The sequence below is a fragment of the Mustela putorius genome, unplaced genomic scaffold (assembly GCF_011764305.1).
Source record: "Mustela putorius furo isolate JIRA1106 unplaced genomic scaffold, ASM1176430v1.1 tig00004041_pilon_pilon_pilon, whole genome shotgun sequence".
NCBI classification, from domain to species: domain Eukaryota; kingdom Metazoa; phylum Chordata; class Mammalia; order Carnivora; family Mustelidae; genus Mustela; species Mustela putorius.
The window spans coordinates 2,577,851-2,604,982 of record NW_025422176.1 but is presented as its reverse complement, the minus strand read 5'-3'; the positions used below and the strand labels follow the sequence as shown (position 1 = coordinate 2,604,982).

Genomic DNA, 27,132 nt, shown 5'->3' with positions numbered 1-27,132 from the left:
CCCCAGCCCTGGCAGCAAGAGCATCTGGGGGTCTGGCCCTTCTCAAAGGACAGAACTCTGTGACATTCCTCTCAGAGGCCAGTCCTTTCCCTGCACACTTTGTCCCTTTTAACTAAACGATTCTCAACACAAGCAGAAAATGGCTATGAGGCCCCTCCCCTGGGGGGAACATCAGAGCCCCCAGAGCAGTTTTGCAAATGGCACCTGCCACCGCTGCTGCCACCGCACGCCTGACCCCATTCTCCGAACACCTGCTGGAACTTTCTGGGAAACGCTCTACGGTGTGCCCCACCCCCAACCTTGGTGTGACACTGGCAGAGGGAGGACATGAGAATCAGTTACCTAGACAACTCTTGAGCCAAACTGCCCGAAGGGGCTGGCCTCTCCAACAGGGGACATCCCACATTCCCAGAGACTCCCCACCCTTCTAACTGGGAAGACAAGACGAGACACACATGTAAACATACAACAGTCATTAAAAAGACAAGACACGTTTGCTAAGTCATGGCCAGAAAACAGTACAGTACAGATCAGGGTCGCAGATGCGGGTGCCCACAGAGGCCAGTGAGACCCCCGAGGTGCTGAGTCAGGCTGGGGGCATAGGGTCCACTGAAAGGCAGCCCTGAACACCCCCTTAGTGCCCGATGACCCGTGTCACCAGACTTCCAGGACTTTCAAGAGAAGCCAGAAATTGGATTGTTATGTGAAGGTGCCTGGTGTTTAAATGATGGCAAAATTTTTTGAAAAATGAGATACAGCGGTTTGCGACTTCTGGTGCAGACCACAGACACTAGAACGACTTGGGAGACAAAGTGTTTGCTGTTGGCTTCAAGGCAGGGAGCTGGGGGCTCTGAATGAAACAGACCAGGAAGAAGGGCTGAGAAAAGACCAGAATCTTGAGTCTCAGAATTTACATTTGATTCCATAGCTCTTGCTCAAGGTGACAAGGGCCCAGAGAAGGGGGGATGATGTGAGCAGAGCGGACGGCCCAGCAGAAGACAGAAAAGACGGACCCCAGCTACAGGTTATGGAGAAGGAAGGACAAGATGGCTCCAAGGTCAAGCCTGCATGGTTTGAAGGGAAGTGGCACCCAGGAGACACAGAGGAGAAAAAGATAGCTGGTTTTGGGGGAAGAATCAGCTTGCTTTCTGGGATGTATTGGAGTTTTGGGGGACAGCTAGAGGACTCTCAGAGGGAACCAGCACTGAGATGGCTATGAGGGTGAAGACACGGGGGACGTGAGGGCTGTCATCAGGAGGGAATAATGGAAGACACAATCAGGTGCAATGAGGGGCACACGTTCCATCAAGGGAGAGATAGCCCAGGCCACAGCAGATGCCAGAATCCAACAATTAAGAGCCTGGTCCACTGGGAACTGCCGTATTTTTTACTCTTAATAGAAGGGTAACTGGGAGTAGAAGCAAGACTGCACAGTGTGAAGGGCTGGCTGGTGGAAACCAGACATTCAGAGAGCCTACCAGAAGAACAGAATAGGATGAGACTGAACAGGGCACGGTGTTGTGGACAGGCAGGTACCAAGTTGGGTTGGCTGACAGTGCGTGTGAGATTGGGGTGCACAGGGGTACAGTGCTGTGGGGTCAAGGTGGTTTTTTTCCTACTGTAAGGATGCTCTGAGTCTTTCTGAAAACAGAAGAAGAAAAAGAGGAAGATAGGAACTAAGACAATAGGGAGATGGAGGACAAGCCGAAGTGGAAGGGGTTGGATCCCAAGGCTTGGCAACCTTGGAGAGAAAGACGGATCATGTTTCCTTTGTTGGGTTTCTGCCCTGCACACCTGCTCCTTGTTCCACTCTCAGCCTCCCCCTGCTGTCTTCCTGTTCCCTGTCACTTCCTCACATACTTCTCTAGGGAAAACAGACTTGGGGGGAAAAATTGTTAAAAAAAAAAAAAAAAAAACTTGGGGAAAAAAATCGTTAAAAAAATAAAGTTTACAGGGTGCCTGGGTGGCTCAGTCAGTTAAGCATCTGCCTTCAGCTCAGGTTTTGATCTCAGGGTCCTGGGACTGAGCCCCGCATTGGGCTCCCTGCTCAGCGGAGAGTCAGCTTCTCCTTCTCCCTCTGCCCCTCTCCCCTCTCATGCTCTCTCTCTCTCTTAAATAAATCAATAAAGTCTTGGGGGGGGGGGGAGTCCTGCTCATGAAACCCAATCTTCTCTTTTTTAATGCTTGTTAGCTCCAAACCAGACTTTAATGCATTCAAAGGCTAAGACGATGATGGTTCCTATTCTGTCCTACACAGAGCCAGGCACAGGGTAGGTAATCCCACAGATACACGCTTTCGGCATTTGGAACTTGCCCTGCTAGAGCCCGCCCCTTCCAAGGCTGAATGTTTGCCAGTAGCTTCACTCATTTGCACTGCAACTCAACCTCATCATCCCCCAACAAGGAAAGCAAGGGCAGCTCATCCAAGATCACTTAGGAAAGCAAGGGCAGCTCATCCTAGGAAGAGTCAATCAGATGCATTTACTCAAGATGGCTGAAGGCCTGACTATGCAGGTGATCAAGATAGAATTTTCGAATTCTGTCATCCAAACCCTTTCAGGCACAAAGCCAGAAACTCTGGGGACCCTCCTCAAACTAGGAGAAGTGAGAGCCTTGAGGATGCCAGTGAGTGTGCACACCCCCAACAAAAACATCCCACCCATACACCTGCTGACTCGCATCCCAGATCACGGAGTCACCACACTCAGCACCTGGCTTGATCCTCTTCAGCTCAAGACCAAAGGTTCTGCAGGGGGAACCTAAGCTCCCAACATGTGGTCTATGCAAGCAAGATAGTACAAGATAGCCAAAGAAGACAGGGCACCTTCTGCCTCACCTGTGTCTAATGATCTCTGCCGGGAGACGCGCTGATGGCAAATCAGAGAATTAAGAGTCAAAAGCTTTAATGTGCAGGTAAAACTAAGCATCAGGAGAAAGCTCAGTCCACTCATGACTTGTGTGGGTGAAGTCGGCTGAGAGCCTGAGTACAGTGGGCAGGATGTGAGTGCTAAGAACCAGAGCCTTGTGGGATCACAAGGAAGAGGGGGAAGGAGGGGTCATGGCCTGATGATTCAGTGACACCGATGATGGGCCCCCAAGTACTGGCTTCTAAAATTCCTTCCAGAAGGTCCACAGTATCTTCCCCAGAATGTAGGCTCTTGGAATCACTGGGTCAGAATTGAACCCAAGGGACTGAATAACGGACTTGGAAGAGGGTAAGACCGGAAGACCCATGCAGGCAGCCATCCCCAAAGGGTCCAGCTTTCTCTTCAACTAAAGATGTCAGAACCGCTGCGAATGTCCCATTAGTAGGTTAATCTAGGTTTGGAAGAAATTAGAGAATGTGGCGAGGAAAGATGAAATTATGCTGGGAGATAGTACTCTCCTAGGCAGAGAGGCGTTACCCAGAGGAGAGGCATGCAAAGGAGTCAGGGGGGAGAAGAACAGAGGCGGAAGTGGCAGAGGCTTAGGAAAGGGGGCATCAGCCAGCACGCAGGTTACATTACCTTGATGGGCTCGCATTTCGGGAAGGGCCTTTTCTAAGACTGCTAATGCTTTTCTATGGTAATCTGCTTGGGCTTCTAATAACTGAGAACAGACCCACATTCAAAAACAAAAGTAACGTTAGCATCGGATGGACACACACACAATGGCTGAGCAAAACCAAAAATGAAATCTTTTGCAAAAAAAGCTAAAATGACTCAATTTTTACAATGCTTTCATATTTCGGCAAGGCGAGGTACTTACCGTAACAAAGAATTTGCCATACTCCCCTTCTTTGGCCATAAAGTTGTACATGTCTGCAGCAAGTTGATCCTGGTGAGTGGAAGGGAAGACAGGTCACTGAAGAAAATGGCATCTGGGAATTAGTATTCATGGACTCTTAGAGCAAAATGTCACAGAATAATCCATGGATTAAATGTCCATCAACTGGTGGGGCACCTGGATGGCTCAGCTGGTTAAACATTGGCCTTCAGGTCAGGTTATGATCCTGGGTCCTGGGATCGAGCCCTGTGTAGGGCTCTCTGCTCAGTGGGGAATCTGCTTCTCCCTCTTCCTCTGCCCCTCCCCCCACTCATGCTTGCTCTCTCTCTCAAATAAATAAATAAAATCTTAAAAAAACAAATGTCCATCAACTGGGATGACAAAAAAATAAATAAATAAGGAAGTTTATTAGAGGAATGATAGGGGAGGATCTCCAAGATATATGACTAATAGTCCTTATCAAGAAGTGAAGTATAGAGCATTATGTTTGCTATGTTGCCATCTGCGTAAAAATAGGAGAGAAAGAAATGTTATATTTTTACTGCCACATGTGTATAAAATAAATATACAAATAAAAACTTGAAAAATGAATTAAGAAAAAAAGAAAAGGAAGAGGAAAGGCCTGGCATAAGTGGAGATCAATAGCGTATGGAAAGACTAGAGTATCTGCGTTTTACATGGGGCTCTGGGTCCAGGAAAGTAAAAACATTACCCTGGATTTTGTAAATGCAGGTCTGCCTTCAAGAGGCTCTGAAGTTTGAGTTTACTGTATGTGTGGTCCAGGGATCCTCAAACTGAGAAAATTATTTAAGAATGGCCTCAAGTGGCACCTAGGTGGCTCAGTCGGTTAACTCTCTGATTTCAGCTCAGACCATGATCTCAGGGTCCCAGGATTGAGCCCTGCATTGGGCTCCCAGCTTGGCGGGTAGTCCGCTTTTCCCTCTCACCCTGCCCCTCCCCCTGCTCATTTTCTCTCCTTCTCTCAAATAAATAAATAAAAATCTTAAAAAAGAAAAGATCTCAAACTGGTAACACTCTCTAGGGAGAATCACTGCCAATACCTAAGGGTCCCACAAAGTCTTAAAATGAGCTCACAATACAAAATTGCAAAACACTGATACAAAATTGCAAAACACAGGAGGCAACAATCCACCATGAAGCAAAAGCCCACCATTCTCACAGAAGAAACAGAATTACCAAAGACTGTTATGATAAGTATATATAAAATGATTAAACATTAAAAAAAGAAATAAGCACTGTCAAATAAATAAAATCTTTTTAAAAAAATAAAAGAAAGAAGCTGCAAAAACAATAATCCACCATCAAAGAAGGCTGACTTTGAAGAATTAGAACTGAAAAACACAGTAAATGAAAGTCAAAACTCGATGTGAATTAATTATAAGTAGATAAGACCTAGCTAAAGAGAAAATCAGTGAAAAAAAAGAACTTAAATCTCGGGAAATTACCCAGAAGTTAGCATAAAGAGTGACAAACTATTTTCACCATTTGAAATGAGAAGGTATGGCATTGAAGTTGAGAGAAGACACATCAGCCCATAACACATCAGTTCAGACTCCTGAGACGTCTGCCAAATCCATGTCCACTAAGTACCCAATAGCTGAGATCCAGGTTAGACCGGATCTGAGGAAAGCTATGTAATTACATTAGTGAAGTTACGACTTTCCTGAACAAGAATTAAGTCACTATGAGACTATTTTCTCAGCAGCATTTATCTGAATATCATCTTTTTAAATGCAAAGGCTATGTATGACATGACTTTGTGAGTTCAGTTTTAATTCCTATCCACTATATTACTTTAAACAAGTCATTTTACTGCAGTTAACTGACCTTTTTTTTTTTCTTTTTGGAAATTTTATTTATTTATTTATTTGATAGAGATCACAGGCAAGCAGAGAGGCAGGTGGGGAGAGGGGGAGCAGACTCCCTGCTGAGCAGAGAGCCCAATGTAGGGATCAATCCCAGGACTCTGAGATCATGACTTGAGCCGAAGGCAGAGGCTTAACCCACTGAGCCACCCAGGTGCCTCTGCAGTTAACTGATCTTAAAGTTCACTATCTTGAAGAATGAATTATAGTATGACCTAAACACACTAAAATATTATAGTCCTAACACTATCTGAAAGAAGACTCCATTTTCAGAAAATGATGATAATAAAAAAAGGAAGAAAAACGCTGATCTTAAGATTCACCAAAGCCTGTTTCTTTACCACCTCAAATAACATTTAGAATAAAGAGCTCTCTTCATAGATAGATGTAGTCACTTAACCATCTAATCTGGAATTTATTTTAGGAGATAAAAAATTATATTTCTCCCCATTACAAACCAATTGTCCTAGCAACATTTAAAAATAATCCTTTCCGGGACGCCTGGGTGGCTCAGTTGGTTAAGCAGCTGCCTTCGGCTCAGGTCATGATCCCAGCGTCCTGGGATAGAGTCCCACATCAGGTTCCTTGCTCCGCAGGGAGCCTGCTTCTCCCTCTGACTCTGCCTGCCACTCTGCCTGTGCTCGCTCTTGCTCTCTCTCTCTCTCTCTGACAAATAAATAAATAAAATCTTTAAAAAAACTAAAAAATAAAAAATAAATAATCCTTTCCTTCTCTGTGGATATATGATGTATGATGACCCCCTTTACTATATATTCAATTGTTTAAAATAATAGCACTGATTCTAAAAAACCTATGCTATTCCACAGATTATTTTTGTGGCTCTTGTGCTTTTTTTTTTTCCTTGTTGTGCATTTTTTTTAAAGATTTTATTTTGGGGGGTACCTGGGTGGCTCAGTCCATTGAGTGTTTGACTCTTGGATTCGACTTAGGTCATGATCTCAGGGTGGTGAGATAGAGTCCTATAAAGGGCTGTCTGAGTCTGTCTGAGATTCCTCTCTCCCTCCACCTCTGCTCCTCTCCTGGCTAGTGTTCTCATGCTCTCTCTCTATATGTATAAACAAATAAGTAAATAAATAGGTAGATAAATAAATAAATAAAATCTTAAAAAACAAAGTTAAAAATGTATTTTTAAATAATCTCTACACTCAGTGTGGGGCTCAAATTCACAACCTCAAGACTGGGATCACACACTCCACTGACTGAACCAGCCAGGTACCCCTGTTGTGCACTGTTTTAATTGGTGTAACTTTATATGTTTTGCTATGGTTTTCTCCCACCCATTTTTTTTTTTTTACCTATTCTTTATTTTAAATAAGCTCATATATTTTTGTTATTTTAAAAAATATCCTACTCAAATTTATTTTATTTTTTAAAAAATTTTTAAAGATTTTATTTAAAATAAAGAGAGAGAGGGAGAGAGAGCATAAGTGCAGTGGGGAGGGGCGGAGAGAGAAGCAGGATCTCTGCTGAGCAGGGAGCCTGATGCGGGGCTTAATCCCAAGACTCTGGGATCATGACCTAAGCCAGAGACAGATGCTTAACCAACTGAGCCACCCAGGCACCCCCGCTTCAATTTTTTTTGAAAAAGTCTTATTCTCATTATAAAGTAACACAGGGTCTTAGAAAATAAAGAAGAAACTAAAACCCACCTTTCCTATCATGCAGAGTATTCTGATAGGACTTGTGTGAAACACTAAATAATCTGCAGTATTTACCCTTTCCTCTGTCATTTGCAAGAACCAGGCTGATGCAACTATTATTTATCAGGGAAGTCTCGTACCTTGCACAGTTCTACTTTATTTCCAGCTTCATCCATCTCTTCCTTTAGGGTATCTATTTTTGACGGAAGCCCCTGGAAGTTGGTTCCTGAAGATTTGTGAGCCTGGTTCCACCTGCAAAACATGGGGCAACCAGCATCTGAAAAGCAGCTGCACATTCTCAACCTTGTAGAATCAGGGCCCTCAGGGAGACCGATTTTCTCCAAAACATACAGCATACATCGGATGCCAGCCTCTCTAGAGCTTATCCTCCAGGAATGGAAGCAAGCATGACAGGACTCTTGCAAAGCTATCTGCTCGGAGTATAATCTACCACATCTTGTCTCATACATGCCCCACTTCTGGAAATCACGTCACAAAAGCCCTTTCTGGTGGTGTCCAATCATGGCATCCTTGCAGTGAAACACGCTTGCACTTTCCTGCTTTGACCTGGAATGTTCCTATGCCACTGGGAGTCAGTCCTCCTCTTGGGCTCCTATGACTCTTCCTGCTACCATCCTCAGCTGTGATTATTGCCAGTATGTAAAACCCAGAACTTCAGTCAAGCAGCTAGCAATTCATAGGTAGCAAAACACTTGTAGAATAAAAGACAGTTCTTAGAATTAATATACTAAAGACCACATTTTCAACAAATCTGAACTGTAATGTGGCATATTTGCATTTACTTTACAGTAGGTGAGAAGCACTGAAAAAAGGAAGAATTACACCATAGCAAGAGTAGGCAAGTGCAGGGGGAACAGTAATCTAAAACAATCTCCGTGTGGCTTTCAAGTACGCTTTGACCTTCTGTTTGAGTCTGGATTATGTGTGCTATTCTGGAAAGTGCCAGCAATTTCAATGTAAACATGGATATTATCGAGATGAAAACCCATGCTAGCAATTCATCAAGCTTTCCAGCTCCTGCTCTGGGGCCCCCACCCCACCCCAACAGTATGCTCTGCCTTCTCTCCATCTCCGGACGTGAGGCACTTCCCCACAGTGGAGCTTCGGCGAGTCTGCCAAGCTCAGCTTGGTGAGGCTGTATAGTGAGTGCACAGAGCCTGGACTTTGGAGTCAGACATGCTCAATTCTGAAGCCTGGCTCTCCTGCCACTAGCTGTGTGACCTTGGGCAATGACTTAACCTCTCTGTGCCTCAGTAAACTCATCTATAACACGAAGACAGCCAACACCATCTGCCTTGCAGAACCATCATAAGGAATCAGGGAGAGAGCAAATACATATACATATGCATGCATATGTGTGTGCAGATTATATCTGTCATATAACAGATTGCTGCTTAGAAAATAAGCAGCAAGTAGTCATTAGCTAGGATCATTTTCCTCCAGGGAAGAGCCACAGGAAGAAGTAAAAAAATTCCACTATTTCTCTGATATCTGCTCTGATTGGTTAAGTGGACAATACCATGAATGCAGATCAAGAATCTGTGTTGAAATCCCCTCCAGGATTCGTGTACCATACGTGTGAAGCTTCTAGCAGATAAGCATCTATAATGTCACTCAACCAACTCTAGTGAGAGAGCATTCACAGCCTCATTTAAGTAACCATTAGAACATGCCTCCTTATCTGGAGAAAAAAAAAAAAAATCAACCTCAGGGTGGCCTCCACTCCCAGTCCTGGCCCAGATGTTTCTAATCACAGGTGTCCATGTGACAAGGAGACAAGACAGTGGACTTTAAGCCAGGGACCTAGCTCAGACGTTTATCTTCTCTGAGGCATGAAGCAAGTCATGTGGGTACTCTGTGCAGGTCCCTCCCTGACCGATAAAAGAAGTGTCCTTTCAAGAGGAGGGGTGTTACCTAACCCACTGACCCCTGTTCCCTCTCCTATCCTGAGGGGCCTTGGCACTTGTACCCAGCATGGAGTCTGACACAGTAAGCATCCAACTGAGATCTGTCGAAAACATGAATGAGCAGAAAGATGGGAACTGGTGGAAGAATCAAGTGAGCTGACAGACCATGCACAGAGCTCAGGGCCTCACACGTGGCAAGTGTCCAGCAAGTGGTGGCAATTATTTTTACCATGATCATTACCTTTTATGAGCTCGATGTTTCTTAAATCAGGACAAGTGATTTGTACATTGAATGGAGTGGTGTTTCTCCCCCTAACCCGTCCCTCAAAAAAGTAGATATTAAATCAGTGGTGCATTGAAACTCAGTGGTATTTGAGAAATGAGGAAAGGTTGCCTCGTAGAATTGCTACCCATGTACTAAATCTGCAATAAAAACACATGTCCCAGGTAGAAGCTCAGGAAATGATGGTTGTCTCTCCGTACATCTGCCAAAGAGAAATAATCGTATGCACTTCACAGGACTGCAATGTGAATGCGGTTACCAAATAAGTAAGTTACAGAGATGAAGAGCACAGCATAGGCAGTACAGCCGAGAAAATTGTAGTAACACTGTGCAGGGACAGATGGGGGCGACACTTACGGTGGTCAACACTGAGCAACATATAGAACTGTTGAATCAATGTTGTGCATCTAATACAACATTGTGTGCCAATTATTCTTCAATAACAACAACAACAACAAAAGAAAACAAAAACAGAGAGCTAACAAAGCCACTTTTTGTTTAAATAAAGTTTTATTGGGAGACAGCCACACTTTCATTTACTTATGATCCAGAGCTGTTCCCTACGCTATAACAGCATAGGAACAATAACTGTGAGAGGGACCACGTGGGCTGCAAAGCTGAAAATACTTTACAGAAAGTTTAGCAACCTTTGTGATAAAGTCTGAGAAAGGACAGGGCCGGGGTGGCTCCCTCCATTATTTCCCACTCTTGTCCAAGAAGAAAGCCACATAAGTCACTGATACAAATGCCCTCGTGGATAAAGCTAGGCTGGAGTCCTGCCGCGAGGCTCTGCAGATCGCCATCAGGCATCGACCCACAAGTCAGCAGCCCTCTGGGATGGTTACTTAGTTCTATGGGAGTTCCTCCCTTTTGAGAGCAGCGTTTGATCATGAAAGTATCATAACTACACAGAGTCTGGACAAGGCAGGACCCTCAGAACTGCTAAGATCACAGATCTGTTTATTCTTACAGTTCCCTATCCAAGCAACGAACAGTTGTAAAACAGCCTGCCACTGGTCCCTCTCCCCCTAAAACATTTACTTACTCTTTTTTCCTTTTTTTTTCCCCCGTCTCTTTTTACTGCTGATTCACTAAGAACAGGACGTTCTAACATCATCCCCATTGCCATGCTTGGGAGAATAAGCCCTAAAAAGCAGGTGGAAGTGGGTATGATTTGGTCTACAGGTCGAGTGCATGAATCTGGAAACCTGCATCTTGTCCACCAACTGGCCTTTCTCTCATCTGTGTTGGGGACGAGATGGTTGCTGAGGGAGGGACAATAATCCTGCATTACTGGTTATTTTTACAGCTCTACCTTACCTGGCTCTGACCGAATCCCAGTCTAACACCAATTTAGCGAGCTGTTTCCTCTGTTTTTGGATGTTGGGAATCTCCACCTAGGAAGAACATACCACATATCGAATGGGATAAGCTTCGGGGTTTTAAACTTAACATTTGAAAGGGCGATACTTATTTACTTCTATTTTTCTTGTAGGCATAGGATTTTGTACCCTCAATTTATTCCCCTTACTTCCAAAAAGAAGCATATATCAATGCCACTGGTTACTGTTAAAATCATAGACACAAGCAAACCATTCACCACGCAGCCCACGCTTATCTCAGCTTTTCTGTGCCTCCCGGCAAAAGCACCCACCTCTGCTATGCTGCACAGAGGCTCCACAATCTCTCTCTCAACAAAGACTTCATGCTGTGTAAGTTCTAGAGCCAGCTGATTCTCGGCATCACCACACGTCTCCAGCATCTTCCTTTAAAAACACAAGACACCCCCACAAGCATCAGGCACCTCATTACTTTATTGGGCCAGTTCTGCTCTCTACATGATGGGAATGCATTAGGGGGCCACGCCGTAGAACCTCAAAAATGTTATGTTTTGGGCATTGCCTAAAATGTGAGTCTACAGATTTATGCTTTAGGATGAAAAAAGACTGTTAACACATGTATGTTATCAAATGTGTCTTAAGCCTCTATGGAATTGATAACTATGTTGCATGGTTGACATTTCATCTGTTATCGTACAAAATATTAAATTTAGGTAGCCAAAGAATCTGGTTTTTATTTTCATTTTTCTATTTTTTTTAACATTTTATTTATTTATTTGAGAGAAAGAGCAGAAGACAGAGATCATGAGTGGGGGAGGGGGCAGAAGGAGAAGCAGACTCCCCGCTGAGCAGGGAGCCTGATGTGAGGCTTGATCCCAGGACTCTGGGATTGTGACCTGGGCCGAAGGCAGATGCTTAACCGGCTGAGCCACCAAGGTGTCCCCTAGGAAGTGACTTAAGGACCAGAAGGGACTGGTCAGAGTCTGTAAACTAGAGTCAACAGCTGGAACAGGAAAGAGATCCGTTCTTTACACCCAAGGTCGGGGAAATAAATATGGACCCTATCGATCACTTTTGCTTGCAGCCCTTTCAATCTGTCTCCAGCCCTGCTCCTACTAAATGGAAGATTCTCTACCATCCCAGTGGCCCGGACCCCACTTTTTCCCCACAGACACTGCACTGTTCTCCTGGTGGATGAGCCACACCGTCATGCTCATAGTCCCCCTGTCACACAGATGGCTGCCCCCCCGCATCCCCGCTGACCCACGGGGCTCCGGGCTCTCTCCCTGAAAGCAGCCAACTCTTACCCCAGCAGAGACTCTTCCAGTTGAGTTGATGCTTCTTGCATGTTCTGCGCGAGAGCGGTCAGCGGGAGTTTTTTCTGGAAGGCAGAAGACAATGTGTTGGTTTCACTATTATTGACACCAGCTCTCGATGACCTGCTTCAGGTCACCCTTCAGTAATTTCTCCTCCAGGCAAACCGCACAGGTAAGAGACAGCCTGTCTGCATTCAGGTTCTGGTCTCGAAGGCAGAAGCTATGTGAGCTCTATGTCTGTGTCCTCATGCCTGGGTGATACAGAGGCGTGGTAACAATGCAGGTGTCCTAGGGCTGTCCGTCTATGGAGATGTTCAATGTTAAGTGCTCAGCACGCGGTAAGTACTCAGCATGAGCTGACTGCTAGTATTGTTGTGGTTGCTGTTAGCTGTCATTTTTAATGAATCAAGTGCATATTGTGTCCCAGATACTGGGAACAGAAGACACAGACTTTGCTCTCTGATGATCATAACAAATACGTAAAATAAAATGCTCAATTTCAAAAACTTTTGCTAAAATATTCATTATTTCTTTATTTATTAATTTTGAGAGAGAGAGAGCGAGCAGGGAGGAGCAGAGGGAGAGGGAGAGTCTTAAGCAGACTCCATGCTGAGCCCGACACAGGGCTCAATCTCACGACCCTGAGATCATGACCTGAGCCAAAACCAAGAGTTGGTCATTTAGATAACATTGCCACCTAGGCGCCCTGAGAATATTCATTCTTAAACTGGCTCTTAATTTGGCTGTAATCATGACGAAATAGCTTTCAGTTAAGTATCTAAAAATATCTGGCTCAATATCTGAAAGAGGTTTTTTTAAGGTATTTAAGCCCAAAGCCTATTAGTAATTTATTGTTCAGCTGGAAATGACCATAAGGATCCCCTAATTAATGTTCCAATTGTCCAGCCAAGGGACCTGAAGCCCGGGGAAGTCAGGTGGACTGGCCAGGCACCTCGGTGAGGGGGCCACAGAGCCAGAACCCCATGCCCATGGCCTGAGCCCCGGGTCAGGGCCTTGCCACCACTGGCTAATGGCTCATCTCAGAATATGGGTCGAAGGGGCCTGGAAAGTACCAGGGGCTGGCAATAACACAATCTGCTAACAAAAAACACGCGTTCAGTGCTGCAGGGCTCAACGCGGCTTTGCCTCCCCAGGATAAAGGGCCCTCATGGCAAAGACGCAGGGTCCATCCTGCCATGGTACTGTTGAGCCTTGACCCGTCACATGTCACCTGCCTTCCCTACTTTCAGAGGGCTCCATGCAATATACTTGCACCACATTTGCTTGCATTGTAGAGAATGTCTCTGGAGGGTGCTGGTCATTCCAGAGAGGGCAGCAGAGTGCCTGGGGAACAGGACTGGGACAGAACTCGCTTTATCTTCTTCTGTACATAGTGGGTTTTCACCATGGAAATATGGTGAGATATACTATATATAAATATTTATTTATTTTATATTATTTATTTCATTATATTTTATTTATTTATACTATTTATACTAAATACTATTTATACTAAATATACTATAAATATACTATTCAAAACAGTATTTGAAATGCCAAGATAAACAACAACAACTGTATTTACCCATCTCTTGTCTTCTCAAGTTGTTTTCAAGTAAGTAGATAGCAGGCCTCACCTGCCCCACAAGGAGACATTCCCAGATTCTACACTTCCAGACCAGGAAGATAGGAGAAAACGGGCAGCGTGCCTTGAACATGGTGAGCGTAATTCAGACATGTTCATAATGCTGCCTGCCTTCTCCTTTCTTTTTAAGATTTATTCATTTTATTTGAGAGAGAGATTGAGCATGCAGGCAGGGGTGGGGAGGGACAGAAGGAGAAGGAGGGGGTAAGAGGATCTCAAGCAGACTCTGTGCTGAGCACGGAGCCCAACGTGGGGCCTGATCTCATGACCCCGAGACCATGACCTGAGCGAAAACCAAGAGCTGGACACACAGCACTACACCCAGGCACCCCAGTAATGCTGACTTTCTGAGGGAATTTAAATCTAGGATAAATGCAGTAATCAGGAGAAATATACTTTGTGCCACTCCGGAGCTCTGGACAAAGAAAAAAAAAATCATAAAAAGAGGGAATCTACTTTGCAAGTATCAGAGAGCCTTGTGGTTTGCAGCCTCTGACCCCAAAGCTGCGACAATCCTGTTTCCTGATGTATACAAATAAGAACATTGTGCTTACTTAACCCTGGTCTCCTTGATAAAGATGCTATCGACCACAGCCACGCTCCTCCACGATCACAGCTGAGCACTGCTGAGGCATGGACAGCTTTTTGATCACCAGGGAGTCATTTAAAAAGTTCTAAAGTCATAATTCATAAAATGTGTGCCAGCTGCACAAAAAGCAGTCACTCCAGGTCTCACAGGATGCACAGCATGAGCTCTGCTGTGTCCAAGTCTTAGACTGAGAAGACCACCGCCTCCGAGTTTTGTCTCTTCACACACATGCGAGCCTCTGAGAGGCTCCTCCTGTGTATTCTAGGACCCTAGAGGCTGCTGCTGTTTCCTCCACATTGTACGACCTCTGTGGTTACCTATCTTCTATCGTTCCTATGGTGACTGCTCCTCCCACATGCACAGTGTAGACAGCCTCAGAGCTCTGTCTTTGGCTCTTCTGTCTAAGGCTGGAAAAGGAAGCCTCTGGCATTAGGTTTTAGAAATGAGGGTCAGGCACCTTTGTCCGTTGCCTAGCGTATGCCCATCACCTACCACTCATTGCCCTCCTTTATTGCGGGGCTACCACCTCCTCCAGGAAGCCTCACCTGGCTACCTCTCTCATCCCGTGATGCCCCATTCTTGGTCCTCCCATGATACCCTGTGCACACTTTGTTACACATTTCATTTTATAATGATTGTGTCTCTCCCCACCGGGCTGTGAGCACCTTTAAGGTGGAAACTACCTCTTCTTCATTTTCTGTCTCTAGCACTTGTATACTGTAGGCATTTGATCAATACTTGTTTGTTTGTTTTTAGGGAATATATGGGACACCCAGGTTGAGTCTTCAAGCAGTCAGAGGGAATGACCAGACACAACAACATGAAGGACAAGGCACACACTACGAGTGGGAGGAAGCAGGAGACACCGGGACTGTCAGGGGACATGGGGTCAGAGTATGAAGGGTTTGTCATGCTGAAGAGCTTGGACTATTAATCCCACCAACGGGAAGCAGCCAGCGCCCCCTTGAAAGAGGCGCCATGGGCATTAGGACCCACTTCCGGTGTGGAATTATCCCCCCGGAATGCAGGGATGCAGAATGTTTGGCATCTTGGTCCCCTCCCTCCAAACACAGTAGCGTCCCCCAGTTCCTACAGCAACCCAAAGTGTCTCGACATTTTTCCAAATCTCCCCAGGAGTGTACTTGTGGTCCCTCTTGAGAACCATGAAGCTAAGATTTTTTTTTTTCTCCCCCAGGCAGGAAGATGACATTTCAGAACATTCTGGTGATCTGGCTGGAGATAGGCTGGAAAACAAGGGAACCAGAGGCAGGAACTGAAGCTGAGGGAATGACCTCACTGTCCAGGTGAGAGGTAATTAGGTTTTGCTTTAAGGCAAAGGTGGCAGAGATGGGAGTGGAGGTGAGGAATTCCCAATTCCCAAGATATTCCCAATCACAGGACTTGCTGATCAACCAGCTATGGGAGGGTGAGGATAGAAGGAAAGGGAACCTAAAGTAACCCTACAGTTTCTGGCTTGCATAATAGGGTGGGTGGAACTCGAGAGTCAACACAGAAGGAAGAACTGGTCACGCACGCTGAAACAGACATCTGGGGAAGGAAGTGTTTTTGCTTGGTTGAGATGGTTTAGAAGTCGCTGGCATAAACACACCAGCCAGAAGCCATGAGAACAGAGGAGGTGGCCCAAGGAATGTGGCTGGCGGAGTACGGAGGAGGACAGAGCCTTAGGGTACCGTGTGAAAGGATCGGTAGAACAGAAGCCATGGCAAGAGGAGAGGAGCCGTGGGGACAGGACCAGGGGAGCTGGCTCTGGTTCTGTGGGACCGGACCTGCAGCAGGCATTCCTACGATCGATCGTGGGTGTGCGCAAAGTTCCACTCGCTGGTCTATACCTACTGCAGCCAAGCAAGTATTGCACAAGAGAGGAATAACCCTGTTGTCTCGATGTCCCATAGACGTCTGTAGGAAAAACCTAAGGGTGACACAGATCACCCGCATGCCAGTTCTTCCTTTTGAGACATCCGGTGACAGACAAAACACTGCGGCAAATCACAGCTTCCCAGGATGCCCCTGAAACTATCGCCTTAATGGTATATGGGCTTCCAAGGGTTAGTATATGCAGCTGAGCCTGGATCTCGTAAACCCAAGGACGGGACGGCCCCATGACCACTGCTGCTGGTGGCACAGGAGGAAATGGATGGACACATTCGACAGTTCTCCTGGAGTTCGGCCCTCTTCCTCTCTACGACAGCATCCTGACTTCTCTTAGGGATTCACCTGGGGCTTAATAAAGCCTCTGAGCTGGAAGTGGCTCTAGGGCTGGGCCCCAATTAGCTTAAGCCAACCAGCACGCCCCATCTCCTCTCCAACCTCACCCCTGCCCACAGTAACCACGGTGGAATGGGAATGTTCGGGAACGGGAAATAGGGCTCAATATGGACCGATGCAATGGGAGGTGGTTTCTACCTGCCAAGGACCTGGGAAAAGATTTCCCACTCCATTAAGAAAACTACTAAAGCACGCTTTCTAGTCCTGCCAGACATGCACAGGGAAGCAAGTAGCTCATGGAAGCTGCTGGTGGCCAACCTGTGAGGAGGAGCCCATGTAGGGATAAAGCAGACACTGAAGAAGACAGAAGGGACAGAAGGAAAGAAAGGAGGGTCTGGTCAAACCACTGAAATGCTAGCCCAAGTTTTACCTCGAGTCCACCCCAGCTTTTGGACGCTTCAGTTAGTAAGCCAATAAATTGTGTCCATTTTCCAAGTCCATTTAAGACAGGCTTTCAGCTTTTTTGCCATCAAAGCATTCCTAACAGACATCTGTCTTATCAATGACAAATGGCTCACTAAGTCTTTAAATGCACCTGGAGAAAATTCAGTGTGAACAGGGCTTTTGGCTCAGCAATGTCTTTTTTTTTTTTTTTTTAAGATTTTATTTATTTATTTGACAGACAGAGATCACAAGTAGGCAGAGAGGCAGGCAGAGAGAGAGGAGGAAGCAGGCTTCCTGCTGAGCAGAGAGCCTGATGCGGGGCTCAATCCCAGGACCTTGGGATCATGACCTGAGCCGAAGGCAGAGGCTTTAACCCACTGAGCCACCCAGGCGCCCCTGACTCAGCAACATCTTAAGCACAAAAGAATGTTCTGGTTAGGCAGGTGGCATGAGAGTAAATGGCAATACAAGGTATAAATAAATCAGCAAGGCAACGCTGCTGCTCCTGCTTGAGGAAAACCAACAGGCCGCCGCGTGCAAAGCCTCACAGAGACATAAGGCCCACGGCCCCGAGTCACATCCGCTACTCACGTATCTCCTCTCAGCGTCGGTGCCATGCTGGCCCTGGAAACATGCCATCAGACGCTTGTGCGAATGGTGACACATTGACCGAACCGTGTCCAGGCGCCGCTCGATCTGACAAAACAGAGACAAATGAGCCATTTGAAGGGGCTGAAGAACACACGCAGCCTCTTTGTCTGTGGCGCCGGCACGCAGGCAAGAAAAGCATCCCATGGTCTAAGTGTTCAGGTCTTGGGTAGACGTGGAAATGGTTCCCATTCACTTACACCAGCGGTTCTCACTACTGATATTTGGGGCCAAATAATTCTGGGTGTGGGAGGGGTTTCCATCTCTCAAGGGCTAAGGTCTGCACGCGGGGAGGGAGCGGAGTCTGGACCAAAACCATCAGAAAGAGTGGTGGCAGCCCAGTTATACACCACAGCGCCCACAAAGCCCGAGCTCCAGCCTGCGGGGATGCAGGTGCACACCTCAGGCCCAGCCCCACTGCCAAGCGGAAACAACCACAGGGACATTCAGAAGCGAACCCCCGCAGATGGCGACCATGCCTTCCAGGCACAGGACATCAGGCTCAGGGACCAGAATCAAAGTTCTGCAATTTCCACGCAAGGTCAGTGTCTTCAAAATGGCTCCTTATGGGGTTTAGGATGGGTATTTGGCTTTGTTTTTGTTTTGTTTTGAATAAACCTCTAAAGCAGAAGGGACAGCCAACAGTAAGAAATACTGACTAAGGGGATCCACGCATCACGATTTAGCTTCCCAAAATATTATTGCTGGGATATGGCTGTTTATGGCAAAGAAAGCTGCTTTTCACGGGAAGGAATGCCAAAAATGTGTATTCTGATGACTCATTAAGACCAAGTGCAGGCCCTTAGGGATGCTTTCTATTTTAAAGAAAAATCAACAAATTCAAAACAGAATGCATTTTTACCCTACAATGTTTTACCCAGTGATATGGTTCTGTGTTTCTTCCTTGAAGGTCCTCACTGCCCCAGCAGCTTTTCTTCAGAGCCAAGGCCCAACCACCAGGACCCTGATCTGGCAGGCATATAAGGAGCAGATGCCACATCACCTCCCCCTGATCCTATAATGACCAGATTTTAAAACACTGGAAAAATAATACACACTCTTTATTTGCCTAGAAAATAGGCAAAATCAAAACCAAAACCAAACAAGAGCACTCCATCATTTTGCTTTGATTCTGACTGCCACGAGAAAACTGTCAAGTTCACAGGGACGGGGGCCTCAGTGTCTTTTGTTCACTGACTTCTCCCGAGTGCCCGGAATGCTACCTGGTTCGCAAATATAAGGTGTTCATTTAATTTCTGTTGAAAGGACAAGTATGTGTCACGTCCCTGGGCAAGGTAGTAGAAAAACAACAGTAAATAAGTTGAGGTTCTCACCCTCCCGGGATTCACAGCCTCCCAGGGAATTGCCACATGAGCAAAAGAGCAAAATGAACTTACGAGTGGAAAACAAGAGGCAAAATAGAGCCTCTTGAACTGATCTAAGAGGCAGGGGGACACAGAGCAAATTCAGGGAAGTTTCACCCCAGAAACAAACAAATCTCTGTGGCTTGGGATCTATCCCTCCTGCTTTCCTGTTTAACCCATTAACTCCTGCTAATAACCTTATGGGGTGGATATAGCCATTATCTTCATTTTAGAGAAGTGGAAACTGGGGCACAGGGAGGTTCAATAAATCTCTGAGGCCACAGAGCGCGTCAAGGGCAGACCTGGGTAGGAAGGTTCCACGCTTTTACCCATTTCTCTCTTTCTTTATAGTCAAAGAAGGGGGAAACCATCTGTAGCAATGATGGCAGATGTGGAGTAAGTATCCGTGTCATGAAATGAGGTGTTCCTAGAAACTGGCACACTCTTGGGTCCCCAGTGGATGTTCGGGCAAAGAGACAAGCGCAGGTGGTCGCCGCCTGCCTCCTATGGGAACTCTGCCATCCTTGAACTGCCTGAGAGGCCCTTTGGCTGCATCTGGGGGCTTCAAGGATCCAATGAGATTGTGTGTTTACTGATGCGGGATGTGGGAGACAGAACATAGACATGAAAACCCAGTCAAGTTAAAGGTTAACTAATACCAAACAACATTGCTGGAAGTCTGAAAATGAAGTTGAAATACATGTTACCATGTATATAAGCCAGCGAGGAAATATTATTACGAACATGATTATCTAATAAATCTGGGTGGGGAAAAAAACATTCTAATCCTTAATAAAAACTTCTGTCCTTTAAAAAAAAGTGGGGGGGGGGGGAATGGGTGCTCTTAAAATCTTGTACCTGTGGCTGGCTGTCATAATTGAGAAGGATGTTCTGACACGGGGTGGTACAAGCCACATTCTTCTAAACTATGCCAGCTCCTTCTCTCCCTAGGGAGAGAGGAAGAGTCACCTGGGAGCAGATCTTTGGTCTTCTGAGGTCAAGTGCACACACCTACTGTGGGTTATGGAAATGACACGAGCAAGGAGGCTTCAGAGAAACCTCAGTGCAGGAGGGGCTCTGTCCTTCCCAGGGTGCTCTGGGGTGGGCAGGGGAGAGACAGGGGCTGAGGTGAAACGAAGGCATGTGTATAAAGGGTCCCAGGCCTTCTGGGAGAAACTCTGAGTGAGCCCCAGAGTTCAGGAAGCCTGTTGAGAGATGAAGTGCAGGGGCCCTGACTGAAGTCCCCACAGGAAACGCCCTCCCTGTGGAGAGGAAAGGACACCCAGGTGGGTGGCAGAGCACCTCAGGGCCTCAGAGCCGTTCTGCCAGATCTGGTCACTGTCACTGAGACTCTAAGTCCCTCGGGACCCAGCTCAGCCCAGAACTGGGGAACAACAGCGTGAAAGGGAAGGAGAAGTGGAAACTCTAGGCTGGAGCCAGTCGGGCCCTCCGCCACAGCTGGTGGGGCCTGTCCCATCTAGGACACTATCCCAGCAGCAAACAACAGTCCCTCCGCCTGCCCAGGACCCGTGACCAGGCTGCAGTGCCAGTGAACTGGCCCATATACCCCAGCCCAACACCTGGCACTAGAAAGCAGGACTAGCCCCATCTGAACTTCAAAACATGACACCAAGGTTTCAGATCCCTTTTCTATCACCATGCAGCCCAACTGCTCTTTTTAAGGATCCAAAACACACTGATCCATTTTACTTTATTCTGTTTCGTCGGAGAATACACACGTACACACATACGTCCATCCATCCATCCACCTCCATTCTCACCTATGAGATTTGGTTTGGTTTTCCTCTTTATTTATTTTTTTTTTAAAGATTTTTTATTTATTATTTATTTGACAGAGAGAGAGAAATCACAAGTAGGCGGAGAGTCAGGCAGAGAGAGAAAGAGAAGCAGGCTCCCGCTGAGCAAAGAGCCCGATGCGGGGCTCGATCGCAGGACACTAAGATCATGACCTGAGCCGAAGGCAGTGGCTTAATCCACTGAGCCACCCAGGTGCCCCTGGTTTTCCTCTTTAAACAAAGCACCTGAAAAAGATTTTTTATTACCTGTAACAGATCTTCACTGAGGACCTCTGTTTTCTCGGCTCTGTAGGGGGGAAAAAATCAAAAGTTCAGAGTTAGAAATCCAGAAATGCAAAGCAACTCAGGAAATTCAGTAATAATCATCCTGGAGCTTAAAACCAAACAGGCAGGAATGAATGATAACATGGGGAGAAATTCCACCGATGTTTACATCAGAGGGAAGAAAACCAAAGTCCGCAGAGAATGGCAACCCCAAACAAGAGCCAAGGATCAAGACCAGTGGCTCCCCTACGTGGGCTGTACAGAATCCCGGGCAGGGGGTCCCAGGGGAGTGTGCTGACATAAAATGCCAGTTTCCAGGTCCCAACTCTATTCTAATTTAGCAGGTCCAGGACAAGATCCTGCTGCATTCTGAAGCAGCCCCTCCTGACCAGAATTCCATGGCCCCAGACCCACAGACCACCCTTTGGGAAAAGCCTGCTTAGAGAAGTTTAAACTTCATTTCTTAAAATTATCATTTCTGAGTTTCACGGCCTTACTGAAATAGGTTTGTCACAAATCCAGAAACAGGATTCAACAATACCGACTCAAGATGGTAACATCTGAGCATTCTCTCTTTCCAGTATCTCATTTCGCCTTTAAAAAGAAACCATATTTTCAGCTTTCCTCCACCTACACCTTTCAACTACCATTAACTACATTAACCCCATAGACCTTTCTGGAAAAGCCGACCGGTTGCCCCACAATCAGCACAGGGGCATTCAAAGCTGCTCGAGCCTTGGTTGCCAGATTACAGTACTTTTATTTTTCAAGTTCTGTTTTTTTTTTTTTTTTTAATTTATGTATTTGACACAGAGGGAGAGAGGGCACAAGTAGGGGAGCAGCAGGCAGATGGAGACAGAGAAGCACGGTCCTCGCTGAGCAGGAAGCCCGATGCGGGGCTCAATCCCAGGACCCTGGGATCATGACCTAAGCTGAAGGTAGATGCTTAACAGACTGAGCCCCCCAAGTACCTCGATCGCAGTACTTTCTTAAGAAGACTTTCCTCTGCAGTCCAAAAGGACAGCGCCTTTGCTGTACATAAACCCAGAATGACAGCAATCGAGGTGCCCTGTTGGGACTTCTGGTTTAAACAGTGATTGAAGCCAAGTCGATGAACATCCCTACCTAACTCCCGTTGAAATGAACAAGGAAACTTTTAAAGGGAAAAGAAAAAATCTGTTCAGCCCTGAATGTGGGGTTCGATCTCAGAGTTGGGCAAAGGGGAAGAACATCAATGAACCAGAATTCTGAAGCCTTTTAATAAGATTTACTGCAGAACAGAAGGCTGCATGACCTTCCCCGTGAACGAATCTAATGCAAGAGAAGGAAAAGCCGTTTGGCCAGAAAGTGGATGGAACCCCCTGAGACTGACCTCAAAACACTGCTAAAGCTTAGTTCAGTACAAGTCAGCTGCTTGAGGTATGGTGGTGCACACCTCCAGCCCACGCTTGGACGATGGCAGATCAAGTAAAAGCTGGCACTGCTACAAAGGATTCCAAGACCAGTTGTCGCTGCAGTGCCCTAGTTAACACAGAGATGCCAACAGCAGTGGCTCCCATACTAGTTCCTGCAGGAAACCAGAACTCTGGGCTCCCAGGTTACCTGAACCTGGGATACCAGAACTCAGATACCTCCCAGGTCCACAGGAGCAGAGCCTGGAGATGAGGTCAAAGCCCCCGCTTTCAGAGGAGGCCAACTTTCAACTCTATGAACAAGTTCTGCAAGCAGCGGGCCAAATTATGCCATCCCAGACCTTGCTTGGCATGCATGGTGCCAGGCATTGCGGAAGCGCCAAACGTAAGTAAGCATGCCAGTTAGGGAAGTGGGGCAGGGCCCCAGCTGACTGGGAGCTCAAGCAACCAGCCTCAAAAAGAACCCTGATGGCCACCCTCGCAGGGACATTCCTGGCATGAGACCACCATAGCTTCACCATGACTCCTGTTCTCCAATAGCCTTGTCCCTCCTCTAGCAAAATAGCAGCACTAGATTGTATAACTTTGGTCTCATCTTCTCTGGCCAGGACCCCGTATGCCTGGGATAGAACTGTGAAACCTCCTCTTTCTGTAAGTGTAAGTATACACAGACCAAGGTCCCCAAGGCCTATTGAAACATTCAGAGTTCAAAAGAAGAGATTCAGTAAGTCCTTTGATGAGATAAAATTATTTTAAAAAATGTAACAGAAGAAGAGGAAAACTTAATTTTAAAGTCCCAATGTGGACCATTAGCAGGTATGAGAAAGTTACTAATAGCTGAGAACCAACTGTATGCATCTTTTCCCAGCAACTTGTTTAGTGACCTCACACTGGTAATTTGAAATGAAAAATCAAACACAATACAAACAAATGCAAACAATACAAATCAGGGCTTTTGTTGGGGGGGGGGTTGTCAAACACCTATGAGCACAGCACTGTAACAGCCACAAAGAAAATACAGCAAACATAAAAATGAACCAAATATTAACTTCAAGAAAAAACAAAAAGTCCATCAGAAAGAGTCATAGTACACTACTATGCTTAGCTGCAAATAATTGATTATATATGATAATGTAAATATCAAACAGTAGTGTATCCAAAAATTGTTAATATAACTGTATTGGAAGGATAAGGGAACAGAAGTGAGAAAAAAGTCACATAAGAGCACGAAACCCTCGTCGGCATGACAGTAAGCCAGTAAGTAATAACCAAAACTTCATAACTTGAAGGATAGCAGTTTACATATTTGTCTTTAAATGTATATATGAGTAAATGCCAGAATAAACAGAAATTTGAAAATAGTTTCCTCTGGGGACTCTCACCTGGGAGAATGAGATTAGTAGAGAGAAAACCCACTGTGGTAAGTCTTTTACCATTACTTAACTTTTTAAACTACCTGTATAGATAGTTTCAAATTTTAAAAAATAATATATTAGTTACATTTTTCAGGGACATGCTTGATAGGGTTTCAAGCGATACGTAAGTTCAAGTGATGCATAACTCTAACTTAAAACAATGGGTCCAATGGCTAATCTGCACAATAGTATAGAGTGTCCAGACTATAAAACAAATTTGTATATTTAATGTCCTTCTTTTCAAATTAACTACCAAGCCCTTTGCTTTAAATTCAGAGATACTTTACCAAAAAAGCTATTTGGAGGTGGAGCTACACATGGAACATATAATAGGAAAATGTTAACATCTTGCTTAAAAATAAATTTATCCTATGTTTCCTGCCCCTGTGGATACTCTATATTACATTGATAAAATTAGTTCTATTTTTTTTAATTTAAAAAAAAATTTTAAGATTTTATTTATTTATTTGACAGAAAGAAAGAGAGCACAAGTGGGGAGAGCAGCAGGCAGAGGGAGAGGGAGAAGCAAGCCCCCGTGCTGAGCAGGAGCCCCATACGGAACTCAGTCCCAGGATCTTGGGATCAGGACCTGAGTCAAAGGCAGATGCTTAACCGACTGAGCTACCCAGGCACTGTGATAAAATTAATTTGAGAGAGAAATCCAATTTCTCTAAAGACGTGCTTATTTGAGAGAGAGAACACAGATGTATGCGCAGGGGGAGGGTAGAGGGAGAGGGAGAGAATCTCAAGCAGACTCCCCACTGAGCGTGGGGTTCAATCTCATGATCTGAGCCCAAATCAAGAGGATGCTTAACCGACTAAGCCGCCCAGGCAGCCCCCAAATGTATCTTGTTAACCAGATTTTTTAAATTCACTGAGATTATTAAAAATTACCTATTATCAGAAATGATTACTTTACTGAGCTTTATCAGCCTTGCTGACTTATCATGGACAAATAAAACTATACTTGTGTATATTATATATATATTTAAAGTATATAATGTGACAATTCAGCTTGCATATATATTGTGAAATGATAACCCTAATCAGGCTAATGAACATATCCATCACCTTCCACAGTTCCCTTTTTTGTAACAGTAATTGTGAGAATGCTTAAGATCTACTCTCTTAGCAATTTTTAAGTATATAATATAGTATTACTATAATCCCCAGAGCTTGTTCTTTTCATTTCATTTCATTTATTTATTTATTTGACAGAGAGAGAAAGAGAGATCACAAGCAGGCAGAAAGGTAGGTATAGGGGAAGGGGGAAGCAGGCTCCCCGCCAAGCAGAGAGCCCGATGTGGGGGGCTCAATCCCAGGACCCTGAGATCATGACCTCAGCCAAAGGCAGAGGCTTAACCCACTGAGCCCCCCAGATGTGCCCCGCCCCCCAGAGCTTATTCTTTTTGTAAGTGAAGGCTTGTGTCCCGTGACCAGCATCTTCCTATCCTTTTGCCCCTTGTGACTATCATTCTACGCTGTTTTATAGATGTGACCTTTTTTTTTTAGATTCTACATTAGTGAGATCATACAGGATTCGTCTTTCTCTGTCTGGCTTATTTTGGTTAACACAATATCCTTCAGGTTCATTCATGTTGTTGCAAATGGCAGAATTTCCTTCTTTCTCATGGCTGAATAATATTCCTCTGTGTGTGTGTGTGTGTGTGTGTGTGTGTGTGTGTGATATGTGTGTACATACCATAGACATAGACACATATATGTATGTATCGCACTCACACCCCCTACATCTTCTTTATCCATCCGTCAACCAACACTTAGGTTGTTTCCATACCTTAGTTGTTGTGAATAATGCTGCGGTGAATATAGGAGTGCAGGTATCTTTTGAGATGCTGACTTCATTTTCTTCAGATACATACTCAGCAAGTGGGTTTGCTGCATCATATGGAAGCTCTATTTTTAATTTTCTGTGGAACCTCTATACTGTTTTCCATGAGGACTGTGTTCTCATCAAAGTACACCTGGGTCCCAATTTCTCCATATTGTCACCAACATTTGCTATCTCTCGCCTCTTTTATAACAGCCATTCTTACAGGTAGGAGGTGATATCTCATTATGGTTTTGATTTGTGCTCCCCTGATTATTAGTGATGTTCAGCACCTATGCATGTACCTGTCAGCCACATGTATTTCTTTGGGAAAATGTCTAGTTAGGTCTTTTGCCCATTTTTAAACCAGGTCATTTGGTTTTGTTTTGTTTTTTTAACCACTGAGTTGTATGAATTCATTATGTATTTTGGGTATTAGCTCCATATCTATAATTTGCAAATATATTTTCCCATTCTGCAGGTTGCTTTTTCATTTTCATTGCATCCTTGCTGTGCAGAAGCTTTTTAGTTTATGTAGTCCCACTTATTTATTGTTGCTTTTTTTTTTAAGATTTTATTTATTTATTTGACAGACAGAGATCACAAGTAGGCAGAGAGGCAGGCAGAGAGAGAGGAAGGGAAGCAGGCTCCCTGCTGAGCAGAGAGCCCAATGCAGGGCTCAATCCCAGGACCCTGAGATCATGACCTGAGCTGAAGGCAGAGGCTTTAACGCACTGAGCCACCCAGGCACCCCTATTGTTGCTTTTGTTGACAGTGCCTTTGATGTTATATCCAAAAAATCAATGCCAAGGTAGATGTCAAGGAACTTTTTCCCTATATTTTCTTCTAGGAGATTTGTGGTTCCTAATATTACATGTCATTCTCTAAATCATTTTGAGTTAATTTTTTTAGAGTGGTACAAGGTAGGAGTCCAATTTGCCTTCTTTTCCCAACATTATTCATTAAAGAGATTGTCTTTTCCCCATTGGGCATTCTCCATGCCCTTGTCAACAATTAGATGACGATTTACATGTGGATTTATTTCTGGGCTCCTGAATCTTCCACTGATTTATGTTGTTGTTTTTTAATGCCAAGACCATACTATTTTGATTACTACAGCTTTGTAACAGGTAGACCCTTGGACAACACAGGAGTTTAGATGTGTTAACCCCTTTGCAGCCAAAAATCAGCATATAGATTTTAACTCCCAGAAAGCTTTACTACTAATAGCCCTACTGTTGACCAGAAGCCTCACTGATTAACATCTTTATATGCTACATGCCTTATTTACTGTATTCTTA

General features: G+C 45.1%; 1 protein-coding gene across 8 annotated transcripts in view; it reads right to left on the bottom strand.

The window, feature by feature from the left end:
* The window catches only part of ARHGAP17 (Rho GTPase activating protein 17), an 84,449-nt gene that overhangs the window by 29,368 nt on the left and 27,949 nt on the right, over positions 1-27,132 (bottom strand). For all 8 annotated transcript variants that reach the window (XR_006604549.1, XM_045072710.1, XM_045072711.1 and 5 more), the window contains exons 2-9: positions 21,159-21,198; positions 17,675-17,779; positions 12,171-12,244; positions 11,178-11,289; positions 10,844-10,920; positions 7,453-7,564; positions 3,748-3,816; positions 3,507-3,588 (exon numbers count right to left, since the gene is read on the bottom strand). Coding sequence is in view for 7 of the 8 variants with exons in the window: in XM_045072710.1 (XP_044928645.1) it covers positions 3,507-3,588; positions 3,748-3,816; positions 7,453-7,564; positions 10,844-10,920; positions 11,178-11,289; positions 12,171-12,244; positions 17,675-17,779; positions 21,159-21,198 (671 nt within the window). In the remaining variant the exon portion in view is untranslated. The remainder of the gene's footprint in view (positions 1-3,506; positions 3,589-3,747; positions 3,817-7,452; positions 7,565-10,843; positions 10,921-11,177; positions 11,290-12,170; positions 12,245-17,674; positions 17,780-21,158; positions 21,199-27,132) is intronic.